This window comes from Apteryx rowi, unplaced genomic scaffold (assembly GCF_003343035.1).
Source record: "Apteryx rowi isolate R43461 unplaced genomic scaffold, aptRow1 scaffold_203, whole genome shotgun sequence".
Classification (NCBI taxonomy): Eukaryota; Metazoa; Chordata; class Aves; order Apterygiformes; family Apterygidae; genus Apteryx; species Apteryx rowi.
The window spans coordinates 1,288,135-1,309,400 of NW_020448342.1; the positions used below are offsets into that span (position 1 = coordinate 1,288,135).

General features: G+C 39.1%; 1 protein-coding gene across 1 annotated transcript in view; it reads right to left on the reverse strand.

The window, feature by feature from the left end:
• Positions 1 to 21,266, reverse strand: part of PRDM6 (PR/SET domain 6) — a 76,190-nt gene that overhangs the window by 24,319 nt on the left and 30,605 nt on the right. The window contains exon 3 of the mRNA XM_026063930.1: positions 1,801 to 1,928. Within this exon, the coding sequence (XP_025919715.1) occupies positions 1,801 to 1,928 (128 nt within the window). The remainder of the gene's footprint in view (positions 1 to 1,800; positions 1,929 to 21,266) is intronic.

A 21,266-nucleotide genomic window follows, 5' to 3' on the forward strand; every position in this document is an offset into this window, starting at 1 on the left:
ATACAGAGCTTCCAAAACTCGCAGAAATCTCTGCATGCTGAAGTACATCAAAGGGATTTTTCCCTTTTCGGATAATATTTCCTTTGCTGACATGTATTTAGTATTGTGGTTGGATGACTCATAAAGATAGCTTCATGGCGTCCCAACGCAGTTGAAGCAGAACACATGCCAACAAACATTATTGTCAGCCTCAAAATAAAAACAAAACGTTCAGCTAAGGGTCAATCAATCAAGAGCGCTTTGAAGAAAATTCCATTTAGATATTACAAATCATAACAGAATGAATTTAAACCAGCTGACTTTCTGTGAGGAGGACGCCCATGTACAATAAAAATTAGGTTGGTTTTTCAGTGTCCAACTTTTCTATTTTCTTACACTTGGACGCAGTCACTGGTGATGGATGCCAGTTTTTTAAATTGTGTTTTTATAGTTCATTTTATAAAGATCTGAAGTAATCGAAAACAGATCAACAGAGGGAACTCTAAGTAAAAACTCCATCATGAAAGGAGAGTTGTAAAATCCACTTAATATTGACAGATGTGTAATGACTTTCTCATGCTCACGTTTCATTTAGGTTTGTCATCCATATATATGCACACATACACATATACATATCTATATAAATGCATGCACACACACACGACAACACTGAGAAATAGTTCACAAGATACCTACAAAAATACTCTCTCATCACAGTGACCTTTATTCATTATCCACTGTGTTTATTTAAAAACTGACAGGATTTTAGCTATGAATATCAAACATTTTAGGGTATAATAAAAGATGTGTAATGCATAAGTAGCATTGTTATTTTTTTAATTGTGGCGTTTAGTCAACTGGCCATAGAATGAAAAAAGCTAAAAATCCAATTGAACAATTTTACCATTGTTAAATTGGAACCCTATGGGAGGATCAAACTTTATATATATTTCATTTTAGCTTGCTTTTGTATGTTTTATTTTCAATTTTAAAGATACTGCAAATAAGCTTAAGATTCTTCCTAAAGCAAAAAAACTCCCCTCTCTAAAACAACTAGCCAAAAATCAGGGTTGCTCACCGTGACTGCCAAACACAGGGCATTCTTTGATGTACTTCCTATCATGTTTAATAAGGCCAAGCAGTTGCTTCTGATTCTGAGGCAAAAGGCTTGTTTAGAGCTGAGATCATGTATTTATACAATGCGTTGTCTAGGTTTTCTGGATCTGTTTGTGGGTAGAAAGTAAAACGTACTGTAATTTCTTTGCACTTTTTTCACTTTTGACCTTCTCTAGCTCGTGACATCACAGGCATCAGTGCAAAGACCATTCTGGCTAGCAGGTGCACTCGGCGTATAACGTCTCGGTGCATTTGTGTCCCTGGACTCTCGCAAACAGCTTTTGGATTCAAAATGCTGCTGCTTTCATTTCAAATGAGGCTGTTTCCTTTCCCCCTTCCTCCAGCACGGGCATCTTTAGCAGAGCAGATGACGATGAGTGCTGGCTTCCTTCGGATCAGACTGTTTAAAAATGTGCAGGGTGTTGTGTGCAGTGTGACGTGCACGCACGGGGCACAGTGCTGTCCTTGCTCCCACGAGCACCAGGTCGAACAAGCTTGCTACGAYGGCCTCAACTCTGGGTAACCAAAGTTAAACCCATCTTAACTACATGCTCCAGCACTTGTATTACCCAAACGGACATGTTCACTAAAGCCCTACTATTGTCGTTGCATTCAAAGGCGATAGCTCTGGTGACGGTCACAGCCTGACTTTTCACTAAAAGCACTTTCTTTTTCTTGCACTGAGTAAATTGAAACATACTTTACCTGTACTGAACTACCGTTAGGTTCTGCTCCCCACAGTGCCTCGCACATCGGATATACCTCATCCAGCTTGACTTGCTGGGTTCTCCACCATCAATAAAGTGCTGCAGTGTCCCATCTTGGTCATATATCTGGGGAAGAGGGCACAAGGTCAAGTAGTTAGAGCAAATCATCAGCAATCATTTTCACTGCTTTGCTGGTGTCTCTCTGTGCTTTTTCCAGGAATTTATTGCCGTGAGATCTGTCATTGAGTACCGACGCTCTTACAAATCTAAATGGAACAACAGAGAAGTATTTTGGGGGATGCAAGTTTATCATGTTTCTCTTATCAAGCCAATCTTTTTTATATTAAACATATTTGTGGCCATGTTTCCCAAAGAATATTTAACCTATTTTGACAGGCTGGCCTTAAATAATGAACTGCCAGATAAACAAGAAAATCTGGATGTAAAGCCCGCATTGAAACGGCCTGGACATCTGAGCTAGGGGCAGGAATAATCCCTAAACGAGTATCCCTTCTTTCACATCTCAGCCGCAGCAAAAGCATGTGCTTCGGCAATCTCATACAGCACATAATGAGCATTAGAGATTCATAGCCGTAGGATTCTTAGTACCAAAACAAATGGGACTGGAAGGAAAAAGAGCAGTTCAAGACTCCTTTAGAAGTTCCCTTGAGAAGTATAATTTTCTGAAGTAGTGAATGAGAAATCAGTCCTGAGAGAATCATAGTTTTCTTAAATATGACATCCCTGCTAAAGACATGAGAGCCAATAAAAAAAAAAAAGTATCATACCTCTGTTCTGCACTTGGCCCTCCCTCTGAAGCCAGAGAATACAATTGCTCTGGAGGCTCTGAAATGTTAAGTTACATATTTCATGCACACCTGCCCTTCTCAGGTCTGACCGCGTTAAAAATGGTCTCTAGGAAGTACTACTGCTAGTAAAAGCTCATGGTCTCACAAGCTTTTTACCAGTTTTGCAATTACTTTGTTAAACTTCAGAGCTGTATCTGAACAATTAAGTGCTTATCTAAAGCAAACCTGACCTTCAAATCTTCTGTTCCTCCACAGATCCCTTCTGCTTTAATAATCCTGCCCAAAAATATTTCTCCTTTTGAAATTGTATGAGCCTAACTTGATCTGTCCTCTTAAAAGTGCTAATTCTGCTAACTGAAGAGGAAACACATTTATTACATTGAACTGAGCAGCTGAAAAATAAGCATATTAACAATTCTGCAATTGTATTTCAATACCAAGAGAATCATCTTGGAAATTATGTGAATATATTCAACATTTCTGCATGTACTGAAAAGGTGTTTCCTACAGTGCACACAAAAACATACGCAAGGATCAGAATCTGCCGCATGAGAGTCTCAAGTTTAGGAGCTGACCTTGCTTTTGCTCTTGACCAAGAGAGATTGGGAGTACTCAGGAGCAATAAATTCATAGCTAGGGCATAAAAGACAGGGAAATTAAATGTCTGAAGAGATCGCTGCCGTTGGTTCCTGAGTGCCTGTGACAATCACCAGGTGCAAACTTGCCTGATGCTCCTGGGCTGGAGGAGCACCTACTCCAGCATGCRCTGGCAGCTGAAATAAAGTCAGGGAAAAAACAAGAGGAATCCTCAGAAGCAAATAAATACCCCAAGACTGGGAGGATTGTTTCATTTTTCATATATAGTATCTTGTTGCTAATCAGCAAGGACCTCTTCTTATGTAAATACGTTAGCGTATCCTGAACATGTTGAGCAAAACATGCTAAACCGAAAAAGAATCTGTAACATAAAGGGAAARGTTATACAGGAAACTAGCCCACAAAAAGGGAGAGAAGGAAAAATTTATGACTACCAGTGTTTGGCTGGGACCATTTTAGCAAAATGAGTCCAAACAGTTTCAGCACAGTGTTTATTATTTATTCATTTATATAGTGCTTACTAACATGACTGCACAGCTTAACATGAGGCAAAACCAATTCTGTAAATGAAGAGCTGATAACTTCCTAATCCCCAAACGCTGTGAAATAGGAAGGAGAAAGAGGAAGAYGACCACCATAAATGGTACTGACAGCCAAATCCAGACACACAAGGACCAATTCAGCACTTTCTGAGTATGAGCAGTCACAAACTGACATGAGAAGTGAAAATCTGCCATGAAAATGCAGAATCTGGGCTCTTTCCGGCTTTGCCCTGGAGTAGGAATGACTGCTCTACCAGCGTTGCTGGACCTAGAGCAGGTTCGAGAATATCATTTTGTCTTCTCTTTCTGTTTGGTATCAATATCAATGGTTTAGCTTGCTGTCAGTCTCCATATTATCCCATATTGTAGCAGCAATTTCTGTGGAAGTGGATAGGAACACCAAAGCAGGGAACAGCTCATAATTCTGCTTTCTACAACTGGGAGACATTATCACCTTCTCTATCACATTGAATCAATGGCAGTAGCAGTAAGAAAGAGACATAAGATGTTACAAATACTGCTGAGCAGCTCTTCATCTAAATATCTTGCAGGTCTAAATATTTTCATATTATTTACTCTTGCAACTACTCTTGCGTCAGTGGCATTGTGCTCCCTTTCCTAAGAAGCTATTACTGACATTGCACACACAGCCACAAAGGCAGAAGCCATCCCACAGCACTCTTAGCCCTGTCCTTACAGGAACGAAAACCCAGCTGCGACGAAGCAGAGACCGTAACATTGAAAGGAAAAAAGCAACACTACCTCGTATCTGTTTACTTGTTAAATCACATGGCCCCAGGATCAGAAAAAACTTAACCAATATGGTTATTATTATTCATATTACCACAGTGCAACCAGGTCTCAGTCATTATATATTTTTCTAAATCAGACAACCACTATATATTTGCCTAAAGAAACAATCATGAGGGAGCAAACCATGACCTGCCATAAGAAAGGAAACGTGTAGCACAAGCTGTGAACCCAGACATTATAGCAAACTATATGGATTCACACATGCACTGGCACCTGTATTACACCTGTGTGTGTACTTAAACACTCACAGGCAAATCACACATGTAGCTGCTATTTAAAAACCTATTGCAGAATTCTGTGATAAACTGAATTTACTGAAAATCTTTGACTACCTCATGAAATCACTATATCCATTTTTTCTGGCACAACTTTTAACAAATTGCAGGACCCTCATAACAAAATAAAATATCATTTCCCGAACTCCATCTGGAGTATGTATGTATTTTTTTTTCTCTATCTCACAAGTGTCTTTGATCTAAGTGGTGGAAGAAAAATTAGTTACTGTTTCTTTCTACTTTGATTGTACCTGGCAGTGTCATCTAAGCTGCTTGCTGTATCTTTTCCCTTTTCTGACCCAAAATACTTGTTAACTATTGTTTTTGATGAGTTTTATTTTTTTATTATTATTATTWTTTTTTGCTTATGCTTTAAATGCTTCAAAGTTCTAAGATTTGCTGTTTGTTGACTCTTTCAGCAATAAGTAGTGCACCAGGCTATGGGCAGAGACCAGAATCTGACAAAAGATGATTGTACTCATCTTCTAATTAGACATGGGTTTTGGTCCTCCTTAACAATTCCCATGYGATTGATTAATTTATTAATAGGTTGTGAACTGTTACTAGTAGGTTAGTGATATTTTACAGATCACGAGATTCAGAATGTAAAACACTATTCTTTTACAATTTTCATCCTTTGATTTCAAAATACAACAGAACAAGCTTCATTTTCCAAGAAAGTAAGTCCAAAGTGTAACCAGCACACCATAATCCAAGTCTTCTCTTTCTCATTTTTTGATTCCTCTCCTCATAAACACCAGCTTATTCAGCACTCAAGACGTAGATACAGAGGTCTATGAGGTATAAGATGTAATTTCTTACTGRGTGCCACTGCTGTTCCTTGGGAACCACATGAGAGCTCCAGCTGGGCAATACGGGACACAACACTTAGGAAGCCAGCGTACTGCAACTGGTCAGGTTCACCTTGTAATGGCAAGCGAATATAAACCCAGTACGAAGGACTGGTTTATTATTTATTGGATTGATTATTGATAATTAGTTGGAGGCTGCAGATGCTGAAACTTATGATGATGATGGTAGCAATACATAATGGCAACAATAATAATATCATTTCTAAAGCAGGCAGCATCTCACATAAGTGATACTCTAAAATCTACAAACAATTATTACTTAATAAAATAAATGGCCCTTGCCAGAACATCTGTCACACTGGCAACATACCTAGGAAGGACCGTGCAAGCTTTAAGTAATATAAAAGATAGAGCAGACCATTAAAGAACCTTCTGAGGACTCTGAATCATTTCAATACTGACAGAGTTTTCTTTGCTCTTGCCTGACTTGGATATATGAGGGCAAAATGTAATTCTCATGCCAAAGATTATCGTGCGAGTTGCTGGCATTGGTGCCACAGGAATTTAGAAAGCTAGAAAGGAGCCAGAACATACTAGCACAGCCACAGAGAAAGCCAAGCTGTGAAGCAATTAAAAACAATTTCACAGAAGAGCCAGGGAGAGGAAAAATGGCTAGTTCATTGCAGTTCTTCCCTCTCTATCTGTTGCTTTCCTTTGTTCTCTTTCCATGGCCTGGTGAAGGATTGTGTCTTTTGAAATTCTGCCTGCATTTTATTTTTCCATTTAGTCAAATAAAAAAGGCATTAGCGTACAACTTAATTGACCTCTTGTTTTCCTTGCAGGCAGAAGGAAAAAAGACTCGTCCTCAAAGTGGAATTTTTTTTTCTAGAGAAAATTTGGACTGTTGTATATTTGTACTATTAGAATTATTTTTATGTTTCAAGACATCAAAAGAGATGTGAAGAAAACCACAACACACGCAAGAATTATTTCTTACCATTAGCAGGGTATCTTACTTTTTGCTGTTCACTGCTATTCTCAATGACATCACATGAATATGGTCACAGGACTTTCAAAAGTACTCAGCGTTAGCTGCCTTCTACAAGAATTTTTATCCTTGACTTCAATGGGAAGAGTCAGGATAGCACTGAGTACTTTTGGTGACCCTACAAACCTCTCACAAATCATTAGTCATGCAGTTAAAAACCGTGGCTGTACTCTAAACTCCACTGGAAAGATGGAGAAGTAGGTTGTGATTAAACTGACTGACATGTCACATGTGGTAGCATCCATACGAATTATATTCTTTCTATAACAATGTATGAACCTACAGGCCACAGCAACATCGAACACCGTCTGTCTTTGCTGGCCTGGGCATCAAAAATGGGTAAACTTTACCTTGTGCAGCGTGGCATTGCAGGGGTGCATAACTGCCACTTTTTAGGAGGTGCGCAATTTTGGAAGACTACGTTGGGGGACTGGATCTATACAGCCTGCGTTCTCTGTAGTAAAGAGAGTGTCCCTGCTCGCGTCCCCGTGTTAGGGTCTGCAGAGCTGCAGGCTGGCACCCACTGCCTCAGGGACTGACTTTCTGAGACACAGACAAGAAACCACACAGTAAAATTCAGTGGTTTGACTTGCCTAAGGTAGGGATTGTTGAGCAAAATGCCCATGGGCTCTAGTGTTTATTATGGCAYGTATACATTATTTATTTGTTAGCGTTTCTAATCACGTCACACCAAAAGCAAATCGGGTTGTATGCATGACTTGCTAACTTAGTTGTTTAGATTGGATTCGGTGCAGTACATTGGTGCCTTGCTCCTCTTGAAATCAGCACGTTGTCAAAGGATCTCTTATCTGGAAAGTCTGAAAAGTTCATAGGGAGATGTTGCAGGGAGTGAAAGAGAAGAGACAACTGACAATATTCCCTGAATAGATTACATTTAAGGAGAGCAGTTTAGGCTGAAAATCAGACTACAGCTGGGTTCATGTTTGATACTAACTGTTTAAATAATGAAAGCTTTTAGATTTTAAATATTTTAAATGTTAGGAGCTGGGCATCTGCTACAGAGGAGGAGAGACTTTCTGAATATGCAGCTTTTCACTRATACCCACTGAATGAGAAAGCTGTGGAGAAATAATTACGCATTTAGCCATCACATCTTTCTTCTTTCATTCACTAATTTGGTGACCAAATCAGTTCATTTAGCAAGTAGTTTAGGAACAGCTCCTAGTCTGCCTATACAAAAGAAAATATGAAATATAATGAAAGCCAGAAGCAAACTCCAAAACACGGAAAATTCTCTTGATATAGCTTAACTAAAAAGAAACACTGATGTTGATAGATACTAATAAAGTTATTATATAATCACATCCATTGCAAAGGAATACTTTGTTAACGGCATACTAGATTTTATATTATCTATACAGTAAACAAACAAATTATTCTTAGCTGGTATAAAGAAATGCCTGTTCATCACATTGTAATAACCCTAACTCCACTGCATAATAAATATTATTATTGAATCTGTAATATTCAACTACAAACATAAAAGTGGTATGAAAAAATAGCAGTACACATGTCAACAACATCATTTTACTCTAAGCTGAACCAGTTGGGCCATTCATCTATACAGACATTATTTCAGAAAAACATTATTGTAAATGCTTCTCATATATCCTACTGTTGCCTGATAAGATTAACTGATTCGTTTTTCCATTTAAAATATGCCTTCAGAGTATTTATGGACAGATATCAGAATAAAAAATATACATTGATACTGTAGATAACATCTAAGTTTGTTGGCTTATGATGAAATAAGAACAATATATTTGTTTGTGTTATTGTATAGATAGGGAAAGCTAGTTACTATAGACTGTATTCAAATGTGAAATAAATCCATGACAATAACTACTAACTTACTTTGAAGTGCTTCACTTTTGCAAATAATTGGATAATTATTTTGTTTTCATTTAGAAAATGTAACAGTATTTAAACAACAATTTTTTGCTTTTGCAATTTTTATATTACATACAAAATGTCAATTTTTTTATACTCTCTACATTAACATAAAGATTTGTAGATGTTTTTGCTACCCTGAAACGCCCTGAGCTGCTCTATACTATAAACAGAAGAGAGACTTGAAATAAGTGAGCTAGGAGGAAACATCAGGAGGCCTGACTGGATAAAGCCAGACTAAAATGTTCTCCATCATTTGTTGGCAATACTGTCCCTCAGATACAACAYCTCTGTGAAAACACACAGAAACGCATCCTGACAGCCAGTGATCCTCAACTGCTCACACTACTCAAAGCAATTTTCTACAATTAGCCATATCTGATATGTACTGTACATCTTGTAATATCTGCTTAACGTTTCTTCTCTTTAATCTAGCAGGCATCATCTAGCAAATTTTAAAAAAGAGAATACTTGCCAACTAATATTAAAAGCTATTTAGATTTAATGTTTCTCAAAGGATTATAGCATATGAAACTATAAATATTGTTTTGAACTGTCTGTGCTAGGTGAAAGGCTTCACGTCTCACTTAGAGCCCAGTCCAGCAAACACTTGCACACATGTTGTAGTCCCATTGATCTCAATGGGACTACTCGTGTGTGAAATCAAGCATCTGGGCAAGTGGTAGGAGGACTGGGGCCTTATTCCAGCGAGTGTCACGAGAGCAATGCACTGCTGATTACGCAAACTTCGTTACATTATTTTTTAAAGTAAAGTCTCAACAGCTTGTGTTGACGCTAACCCGCAGAGGTTCTGTAACCAGCGAGAATTACACACAGTAATTCAGTGTTACTCAACAACAAGGCAAAAAGGGGAAGATACAAGGCAGAAAAAATGCACGGGAAGCTGGAAAGATCCAAACAGGTCTGTCAGGGACCAGTGCCCCTGGGGTACCCAGTGGCATAACATGACCCCCTCAGTGTGTGATCTTGCGCTCTTTTGTCAGTTGCAGTGATATGACAGGAAGAGCAGAAGTACTTTGGGCACAGGTTGCTCCAAACTGGCGAGATTTTGGCTTGGGATTGGTATTTCCACACTGCTTACTGCAGCACGTCCCCACACAGCCTTGAGAGCAGCAGGGACATGGGGAGGCAACAGACTGTTCTCTGCAGTCTCATTTCTATGGGACATGGAGCACGAAGAGAAAAAGTACTGCCAACCTAGGCTCTGCATCCAGAGAAGTCAGGGAAAAAAAAAACAGGCTAAAAACAAAGAGATGGTTTAAAAAAAAGGAAGCAAATAATCAAAGCTGAAATAATTCAAACAAAAGAATCTCACACCAGTTGGCTGGTAGAAGCAGATCCCAATATGCATATCAGGAAAGGCRTTTCAAAAAGCCTGTAAGGGTCTGATGCTGAAAACCCTCACTTGTTTGGGAAGCCCCACTCAACTTACTCAGTTATGCACTTCCTAAGAGGATACTGGGAGCCAGAGGATTGATATTTGTTGCCTCAGTGCCTCTGAAAATGCGACCAGTGCCTTTGCTAAGTAATGACACGCCTTTGGCCAGTATCTTAGTGCTTCTCAAAACCCTTAGGTATGGCAAAGTGAAAATAAAAAAAAAGGTTTGTTTCATCATTTTTCATTCTTTTACGAACACCCAAGTACCCACCTCCAGAAGGTTTCCCTGTCAGTCAGCTGAGATGTTCTTTCAGCCTTTTTCCACATAGTCAATACACTCATCCAGTTGGACAAAGAATTAAAATGGCAAAAATATCTAACCACAAGCATAATGTGACAGAGAACAGCACTCCCAAGCAGCATGTGCAAAACCAAGTTTAAGCAGATCTCATCACTCACCATCAAGCCAGGCAACGCAGCTGAAGCAGGTGAGTGGCTACCTAGCTCCCAAGGTGACTCACTCAGTGACCTTACAGAAATCACTCAGGACGAAAAGACAGTCATAAATGGAAATTTCTAAATTGCCTTGACTCTAATACGCAAGAAGGAAGGAAGCTGCAGAGAGAATGAGGAAGATCTGTTCTCAACTGTTAGTTGGGGCTTACTTTACTATTGACAAAGAGAAGGCTGATAGCACAAGGAGAAAACACCTTTTGAGCCATCAGTCCCAYAATTTCTGTTGAGCACATTTTCAAAACATGATTCCAAACTGTGTTTTCATAGCTTTGTGCATGTAACTGTGTCTATGGACAAGTCAGCATTTCCTAGCAGGCAGTAGATTCTAGACTTACAAATCCCAGCCTTGATGCTTACTGATACTTTAAGACATACTAAAAGCATGGCACATAGAATATAGTGCATGGCTATCATTTAAAATCTACGGAGCTTGCTAGATGAAGGATTCTGTTTGTTTTCACTTTGAAATATTTGGTGTTTTTCATTCTTTTCTTTACCTTTAGAATTTTTTAGAGCTCCAACAGTATATCCCCATAGGCTTTTTAAGGACCAGATTTAGAAAGGTACATAGCTTCTCAAGCACAGAGCTCCTAGCAGAACTGGCAAAAGCCCTCTAGCAAGTTAGACTTGTTAGGCAAGTTAAACTGCCACTGAAGCCAATGGGACTCAAAAGTTCCTACTTGGACTCTTTGGAAAGCTGCCTATGTGCCTGTCTGCTTTTTAGGCATGTAAGTGCTGCTATAATTTGCTCTAACTTCCTAAGCAAGATTTCTTACCTTGAGACTGGAAATTCTTCTGCTTGCTTCACATGTACTGCGAGAGGCTACAGTTACATTTGAAATCAGGGGCATTTTACAGAATCATGGAGTAGCTGAGGTTGAAGGGGACCCCTGAAGGTCCTCTAGTCCAACCTTTCTGCTCAAAGTAGGGTCAGCTACAGCAGATTGCCCAGGACCTTGTGCAGTTGGGTTCCGAGTATCTCCTGGGATGTCGAGTGAGCRCTGAGATCAGGAAGAGGGTTGAATGTAAAAAGACTGTGACTGGGCATGAATAAAAGGAAAAGCAAACATCAGCCTGTGAAAAAGGGTCACAGAGCCCAGAGCCATTTTGGTTCACAGTCTCCTCATAACCACAGATTCAATGAATTGGCCCTAAAACTGCTCTGCAGAAGAGGCAGAGGATGAAGTACTTATAAGGAAATTGTGTGAGTAAACTGGACTGACAGCATAAATGGATTTGAAGCAGAATAGTCCAGAGAGAAAGTGATGTAAAGCAATTACAGAGATATTTCTGAAAGTTAAAAACAAGAGCAATGTTAGTACTTTAGATCAGCAGAGCTACAGAAATGCTGAATGACAGTCATTCAGTATCTCTTTGCTTTCCCGCAGATCTAAAGTTGGTTTATAGTTTTTTACTTGAGGATCCTACTCTGCCCAAATCAAATATTGTCACTTCCAATAAGATGACAGCCACCATTGGCAAGAGCAGGAAGCCCAGAAATCCCCAAAGCAATTAAATTTCATTTTCAAATAAATAGATTTCACAGGTTATTCTCACTGAAAGGAGTCACTAGCTCCACACAGAACTAGACTGGGTGAAAGGAGTGGAATTTTCCTTTACAGTCTGTACGTGTCCATACACAGACAGGGCAGCACGTCTTTGCTGCACATGTTCATTTTGTATTAGGAGCATCTGACCTAACACAATGATCTGCAGGGCCTACATGATATGCTGGATCAAAAATTCATTTTAATCAGTGAAAAGAACACAGAAACATTCACTGCAGTGATTTCTGGGTCAGGACATAATCCATGAAACATGCCGGTTGACATGAGAGCTGACTTGTTCCTCTGTAATTTGTTGTCCCTCTATTCTGAAGCGTGAAGGTCTAGCCACGGGGAACATAAGCTTTAGGAATGATCCCTCTATCTGTCTTGGCCTCCAGCTTAAATGCATCCAAGTCCTGCAGTTTCAWGAATTCAAAAATGAGAATCTTGCAAGACAGTGAAGACCTCCACCATCTTCACTTGAAATTCCTGAMTCATGCTTTGCGGGCATTCTAAGAAAAAAAGGAACTAAAATTAAAAAATTTCCTAACTCAAGAATGAGTTACTCGTAAAAGAAAAAAATAATAAATAAATTCTTCTATAAAAACCCTTGCACAGGTAACATCACTTTCAAGCAATGTCAAGAAAAGTGTTTTCTCCTGACAAAAGCATTACTGCCTAGTGTAGTAGCTGTGACCCGTGGATAAGCGTTTGGAAATGGACTAGGGTGCAGAGTTAAATTCAGCCGTCTAAACTTAAGTTTCTACTGCTATTTTTGATGAATATGCATATGCTACTGCACCTCCAGCTACTGCTCCAGAAGGTAGGCAGCTCTCTCTAAGTCCTGTGCCTTACCTGTCAATCCTGTCTGGATATCTTAGATAACTTTGTGGGATCTAAAACCGTGTTAATCACCTCTGTTTAGATACTGGCATTGCTCCTCAGATGTCTGGGTTCAGGTCCTGCTCTGAAACAGGTTTGTCATGCAACTTAATCCAAGTATTTAAACTCTGTATCTTGATCCCTCAGCTGTAGAAAACAAGGGTTTTGATACTCTTTTTGTGAATCCTTTGTTTATCTTCACTCTGAGACTGTAAGTAAATATGAGTAGGGTCTGTCTTTATGTTATGTAGAGCATACATCTCAGCAGAACACTGAGCTAGGGAGCCTCTACTGTACTAGTAAATAATTCTTTCAGCCCTTCTTAAATCTCTCATTTTTGAGAGACCCGTTAAGACTGGCCATAAAGGAGGGTTTTCAAGACAAATGACATACTTTAGAAAACATACTTAGCTTCTTTGTGTGAGTTTTCAATAATGAGGCACACTGTTATTTTTAGTTTGGAATATTTTGGAATGTCTGGAATGCGAAGTTCCCCAGATGATGATTAAAAGGTCAAGTAATAAAGTATATGATAAACTATGCCTGAGATTCCTCATAAAACAAATGAGTAATGGCTGTACAAACTGTCTTGCCATGTTTTAATACTGAAAAATGCCTACGCTGTATTATTTCTTCAAATTTGTTAGATTATAGAATTCTTAGAAAACCAGCATGGTGATGTTTAGTTTGCAACTACTTCAGGGCTGAAGTCAGAGTCAAAAAGCGGATGAAAAGAATGCATTAACAAGTAATGCTGGTATTTCTAGTGGGCACATGCTGGAGAATGAGAAATGATTTTTTTCCTGCCAGAGTGCAGGTCTGGTATTGGTAAGTATCATGTTAAGTTTCTTTGGAAGTGAGTTCATTTCTGTGAGGATTATAACGTTAGATTAGAACACTGTTTGAGCCACAATCACAGGAGCCCTCCAGAGCTGTTAAGCATTTGGCATATCTCACTTATCTCTAAGGGTGGCAGAGGCCATCAATACAAAGTGGACCATCAGTCAATCTGGGGTCTTCTTCAGACATGGCCTGCCAGCTGATCAGAGGAAGACTTTAAGGAATCAGTTCTCCATTATCAGGATTTGGTCTGTGATCAGAACAAGTCACTGAACCTTTTACTTTTCACTTGGCAAAAACATACACACTGGAAAAAAGTCCTGACAGTTCATTCATTTTGCTCCATCACTGGAGCCAGATGATGTTTGACTGGGGAGACCCACCCTCTTTGATGTTGTGCTCTTTTGAGAGTGCCCTGCTGTGAAAAAAATTTTCTTCTTCCAAATTAAAGAGAAATATTTCTGCATCCAGCTGTTAAATGTGATGTTTGCCATTTTTCAGTGTGTTGGCTTTGTGCCACCTCACAGGCTGTGTTTCAAGCCTATCTTTTTCCCTTCCCCTTCTCAGCAACAATATCCACAATGTGTTAGTGTCTCCAACTTCTACATAACATCAACACCAAAAGGGAAAATACAAGTAATACCTCATTGCTCTGAACTACTGCAGCAATATTTAAACGTTTCTTCTGAATTTTTTAAATTAAAACCAGCAATCATTTTATTACATGAAATGAAGCAGAAAACCTATAAATAAAACCTACCTATGAAATGTTGGCTTCAGTTTCATTCTGATTACAGTAGGCAAACCATAAAGCAAAGCCTCTGTAGGATACGTTTACGAATTAAATGAGTGTGTATGTTATTAAGATTCGTTTCATGTGTTCTGAGTCCACATCAAAAAAATGGCATCCGTTCAGCGGCCCTTGCTCTGTTTAAATTAAGACAAACTTCTCATGAAAGCTTGAATAAACATTTAGGTTTAAGTAATCAAGAAAACCTGTATCTTCTCATATTTATTAAGTGTAATTTTTAGAGTTATAAAAACCGCTGTCACGAATTGTGTATACTGTAAATAAAGGGTGGACACATTATTACAGTGTTTTTCCTATCTATTGAGGTGGATGAAACACAACAGGTTCCAACTTCTCTTCAGCTCAAGCTTTCCCTCATCCTTTTTATTTCCATATTTGCTGACATGGAAAGGGATCAATGTTTGATAGATGCTGGTAAGCTCCTTGTTGCAAACCTATGTCTTGTAATTAATCTCAGGCTATGCACAGCAGGTATGAATAGCTGCTCATGTAATCATCACATCAACACACTGTGAAAATTAAAACCTGATCCAGCGCCTCTATAGGTGAGGAAGGAAGGATCTGTTTTGGAAAATTACCTGGACGGTAACAGAAATGAAGCATTTTCCCTTTTAGGTGTTCACACTCTAGCTTCATGCCAAAAAAAATAATGGGCCAAAAAAGATTTGGTCTAAAAATAAACAGCAATGCTGTAGCCTACTCTTCATTCACATAATTCATGAACTTATATTTTATAGCTGTAGAATCATACAGATTTACGAATAAATATAAATTAACACTTCAAAGAAGAGTACAGCACGGTAAGATACCCTGCACCAGCATGGAGCTGAGCCGCATTCTACAGGGGTTCGATGGGCTCTCAGCAGCTGCGCGGTACCTAACCGTGTGGGTACCGGGATGGGAGACCTCCGAGCAACGCTGAGATGCTGACAGAAACAGTGCTGGCGATTCAGCAGGAGGCACTTTGCCTTGTGCCTGGACTGAGTCAYTCATTGCCACTCCTACAATTACACACAACGTATATGTATGCTCTGTTAATGGCTCTTCCCTGACTGCATATTATCTTGTTACAAGAATATAATTTATGCCTTCACTGTTATTCTCTGTCCTTAGTTGTAATTAAATTAAGAAAATTTCTTCTTACCATCAGTTTCAGCTTCCTCTTCTATATCTAAGCAAAGTTATCCAAAATTCTCCTTACTTGCCTCCTGTCTCCCATCAGCTATTGCCTCAACATGCTCCTTTTTTCTGCCCCTCTTTTCCTCAAGGCAGCAGAAAAACACCTGAGAACGCTTCACTAGCGTGAGAACCGGGGACTGACTACAAAGGTTTGTGCTGCTCATATTTTCTCTATTCCATTCTGCAATTTTCCTTTTCAATTCTGCATCTTCAACACCATCCAGCTTCCCTTCTTCCTTTTAGTCTTTCTCAGCTCCGCGCTCTGTGGCAAAATAATTTTAGGTAATAAGGCATTTTTTTTGTCCCAACCAGTTATAGGTGAAAATATTTGGATTGCTTATGCCAGCTAGCACAGAGACAGCAGGTAAACTTCAGAAATAGGAGAGGAGTTTGAGCTGCAGCTGCACTCACCTTAAATACTGATTTTTGCACAAAGGAACTCTGAGTAGGTGAATGAATTAAAAAACAGTAGAACCAGTCATTACAACCTGTGCTAACAATTTTAACAATAAAATGATGCATGCAAAACCAGTTTTTTTTTCCCCCAGGTCTAAATTTTGAAAGAAAAAGTAAAACAAACCATCTCTTAATTATTCTCCCATCATTCTCAAAGTTTAACACAACGGGGAAATTAATCACTGGTTAGCAGATTTGCATGCAAAATGATCTTATGGGCTATAGCCAAAACCTCACAATGTTCGTAAAACAATAACATTAACAAAATGTTTTGAAGCAAGTTTTTTTGGAAAATTTTTGTTTGGATAATTTCAAGTCTTGATAAACTGTAATCAAATGTTTCATTATAAGTTTATTGAAGTTTCAAAATGAAAATAGTTCTGACCTGAAAAATGAACTTTCTGTTTAGAAAATGTCAGAACAGCATGTTTAGATGATTTTGAACCATTTTCCCCCAAATTTTATTCATCAGAAGTTTCCCTGAAACTGATATTTTTCTGCTAAGTTTTAGTTTCTCTGCATTCACTGGAAAAAGTAGGTTTCCTTGGAAAAACCCAACACTTTGTAATGAGTTATCTGTTGCACACCAGTGTTAGGCTACTGCAGGCATACATAATAACAGTCAYGGTACCTAAGAGCTTGCAATCTAAAAGACACAAATAAGGCTAAACGAATCGGGAGATCCAGAAAAAGTGATGAAAAYGTAACCTTTCCCCACCCGCTTTCTGTCTCTTTCTCCCTCATGCATGATCACAAAAAGCCGCTGCTTCAATACAGTGAGACTAACAGGGGATGTGAGTTTATAGTTTTCCAAAGCCAAACCGAAATTGCTCCGCTCTCCCTCTGCTAGAAAAGCAAAGCCTTGGGCTTCCCAGTGGGGTACAGAGCTCTACCAACTCCCTCCCCTTCAAGGAGAAAATAAAGCCTGACTCTCCATGGGGACAGGTTAAAATCTAAGCCCTTTCCGGGCCAAGCGCTATCCCCTGCCTGCCAGCCTGCCGGGAAGTCATATGCAAGTCATATACATATATTAGCCTAAACATGGGAGGGTGAAGGGAAAGCAAAGGCGTACTGGAGAAAGGGCTGGAGAGGCCACACAATGTGGCAAAGGCGACAGCAAATTTTTGTATTTTATGTAAGGGGCTCATCATAAATGAACATGCTTCTAGTAAAAGCAAGCAACTCAGTCCTCCCTCGGCTTCTTTTTTATGCCTCACAGACTGCCTGTTGACTCCAAATGGTGCTGACTTTCCTAACTGGCTCCATCACAACACTTGCAAGAGGAGCGAATATCAAAAATAACTATCTGTGGACCGACTCTTAGCCATTTACTCAGATAAACTGTTTTCAAAGAATTTGATGAAGCTGTAGTAAAAATCAGGCTATCCATAGAAAGAAGCCCTTCTGGTTCTCAAATGGCAGATTTATGATTTCATACAAACATGAATGTCCTAGAGCTCACCCTTTTTAATAAGGAGTCTTAAAAGACATAAAATATTTGTCCTAATGAAGTAATGGTTTCCTAAGGTTTTACTTCTTTTCTGTACTGCCTACAGTTTTATGTCTTTGTTGAAATGTGTCACTTCTTAAATTATGATGTTTTCCTAAGTCTACTATATTCTTTTTCTAACCCACACTAAGAAAGCACAATTGTCAAACGTTATGTTTTGAGGGCGAACTGACCTCCAACATATTGTGGATAACATAAATTTCATATTTTATAGTTATTTTGAAAACATTCCTAAACTCAAACCCCTTGGTTGCTTAGTATCTTGAACTCACTCCACCTAACAACAGTAAACTAAAGAGCCCCATGTCTTCAGCCAAAAATCAAAGTAAAAGGTGAGAGGAGATGACAAAAAAGTACTTTAGCATTAGGGAGTCACTGATATTACAGAGTCACGGCCAACTTTAGATAAGACACTGTGCTGAGACAGCCTACAACAGCTGCTGCAGTCCCAGGACTGTCATCCTAGCCTGTGCAAATGTGCCTAAAAACCCTCCAAGAAACTGGGAGTATGGGAAGAGTGAGACAGGAGAGGTTAATGCACTATGATTTTAGCCTCTGCTGACTCATCCTGTCAAAAATACTAAGGATCATCCAACAGAATACAACAGTGTTTCACCATGGCAGATTTTTCTTCTTTTTCCTCAAAGACTTTTCACTCTCCAGCGGAGAGCAGAGAAGGATGTGAGTTACTCCAGGCTTCAAAGGAAAGACATTTATTTTGTCCAGATAAGTAAATTGTCTAGTAATCCCATGTGGCATCTGGATAGGAAATATACTTACTAGAAAATTGAGCAAACCCTTGGAATCAAGGATGAATAAACAAACTGACTTAGAGGAAAAGACGCTTACCAGAAGCTTAATAATGAGGTACATTCAGAAGCATTCCGTAATTTAAAAGCTAGTTTTTCAGGGAGCAGAACTAATGAAGCCTGTTTTTTCCAGGGATTTGTGCCCTTGGTCCACAAACTTTCACTGCTGTAAGAATCTCAGCTTTCTCCCCGTCTGTAACTACTCCAGCATATAACACCGATATCCAAATATTTTTCACTTATTACGTACTCAGCACTGCGACTGATGGCATTGGAAGTTCAGTACAAGGAAGAGCGAAAATGTACCATAGAGTCTCTCACTGTGAAAGCAGGAGGAATGGTGTCCTAGGACATCTGGCCTTGTAACGGATTAGCAGAGAAGAGGCATGATAATGACAACAGAGGCTCACCAAAAACCAGTAACTTATGCTCAATGGGCAGATACAGACGGGTCAGTCACATTTGCTGATCGCCACTGATACCCACCTGCATCTACGGTGCTCTTCTCCACAGCATCCCCAAAGCACACAACTACTTTTAGAAGTCACACCATGGAAACTGAAGTGACAAGAAGGTCAGGTCGCCCAATTTGAAACACTGAAATCGGAAGCACTGGAGAGAAAAATCACAGAGTACATTTTGCGCCAGCTCAACAAACCTCACGTGCTGGATCAATAGGCCCAGATGCAGTTGCTGCTTTCCTAAATCTCTGGAAGTTTAAGCTGCCTGGTGTTTGGAAAAGCATCAGTTGCCATGACAATACATAACAGAGCGTGCCCTCTATGCTTTTCATATTTGACTTGACTATATATACAGGATATCCTGTATTATACAGAATGTCTGGCAGTCCTGAAAGAAGAAAATGACGTTTCCTGTTGTCATTTGCTTTTTGCTGCTTTTTCCACATTTCAGAAGATTCAACTTCACCTGAAATACCCACTACATCAAACTCAGTGAAAAGGAAAGCAGGATTACAGTCTTTATAGAACTGTACTGAAATCAATTAAATCAGTTCTAATCATTACAGGCAAATCAGTACAAGTTTGTACTGATTTACAAACCAGGACAATTTAAAAAATGCAGTTAAATTGTAGCTACATTTCATAATCCCCAAATTTAAAATGCTATTTTTGTGACTTTTTTTCTCAATCTAAAATGTGAATTCACTACAAATGTTTAAAATCAACAGGCGGTCTTAAAAAAAAAAACCACCTTGGCTTCTAATAAAGTATTTAATGTTGTCAATAGGTCTGAGTCAGACCCCAAATCACAGTGACGTGAGCAACTCTTAATACGCAAAATTCCAGGCCAGGACTACAAAGAGCATCAGAAGGCAGTATTCTCACCAGTGCAGACAGGGCGTATGCTCCTGTCTGTCTGTTAGGGTGCCGGTCCTCTAAAAGTCGGCACAAGAATAACCACACAGCAAGCAGAGAGCTGGCCGTTTTTTCAGGAATTGTGGTGAGGGGAGAGAAAGGGTAGGAAAACCTCTCCTCCTTATAACAAATGACCGTAGCACTTTTCACCTGTAATATTATAAAGGCTGCGTATTGTAATTCCCATTTTACACCTAAGGTAAACCATGCCATTAACACTGCAACTCTGTCTAAATGCTCTGTCAACTTTAATGGCACATATTCATATAAGGTGCATATAAACGAGAAAAAAATCCAAACCTCATCACATACATCATTCACTTATTACATACAGTCAATSCTGAGAGTTGTATTGATTTAATATCTTTGAGAGTAGAAACGAACAGGACTCGAAAGATCCATCATGATGCAATTATCCAAAGTTTTTCTTTTAAAATGCATCCATATTTGGTCCCTGACAAAATAATTTTAACTGTAAATTTGGAAATGTCTCACTTATAAAACTGCACAGATCTGAGTTATAACAGTCAAAGCTCAACTCTTTATAAATACATTTAAAATATGGTATTAATATAAAAATCCTATATCATACAACCAAAAGAATTTAATATAGCTTGCTATGGCAATGGCCAGATCATTCTTCCAAACAAATAGATAAACTCTATCATGTCATTTTGAACTTCTTCTGACCTTCTGATGGCTACAACTGGGAACAAATGTTTTGCAAGAAAAATATCGATGGCTCTGTATTTGCAAAACASAGACTGCTTAAATTAGGCAGCCTTTACTTTAGTAGATATATGAGATGCATTGCATGGGAAAGGAGATCGGCCTAATTCTGCTTTCGTACACATCAAGTATAACCACAGATATAAAATCCCACTGACTCAGAGCATGTCTGCACTGCAGTCAAAGTGCCTGGGACTGATGCAGACAAGCTTTTTCTGTGAGTGTAAATTAGCAGCGATAGCGGAGCGACCGCAGCAGCGTGGGACGCACTTAAGACTATTTACCAAGCTTTTGAGGTGAGTTTTGCCTCCCATGATAAGCTCAGTATTGCTGAAAACACCTTAGTTATAACAGCTGAAATAGGTACTTCAATTAAGGCTGGTTGGTTTGTATCTGCCCAGAGACGTAGACACATCTTCGGCTGCAAATGTAACATAGCCCTGATGGTGATGTTAAACAGGGCAAAGTGATAATAAATACTGGGCCACTGTTGATCACATCTTTTATTCACATGCAATTCAAAATGTAGCATGTTAGTGACTTAAGGGTAGGATTCTTCTCACATAACATTAAGCCCCTGGAGCTAAGTATAAAACCTAACCC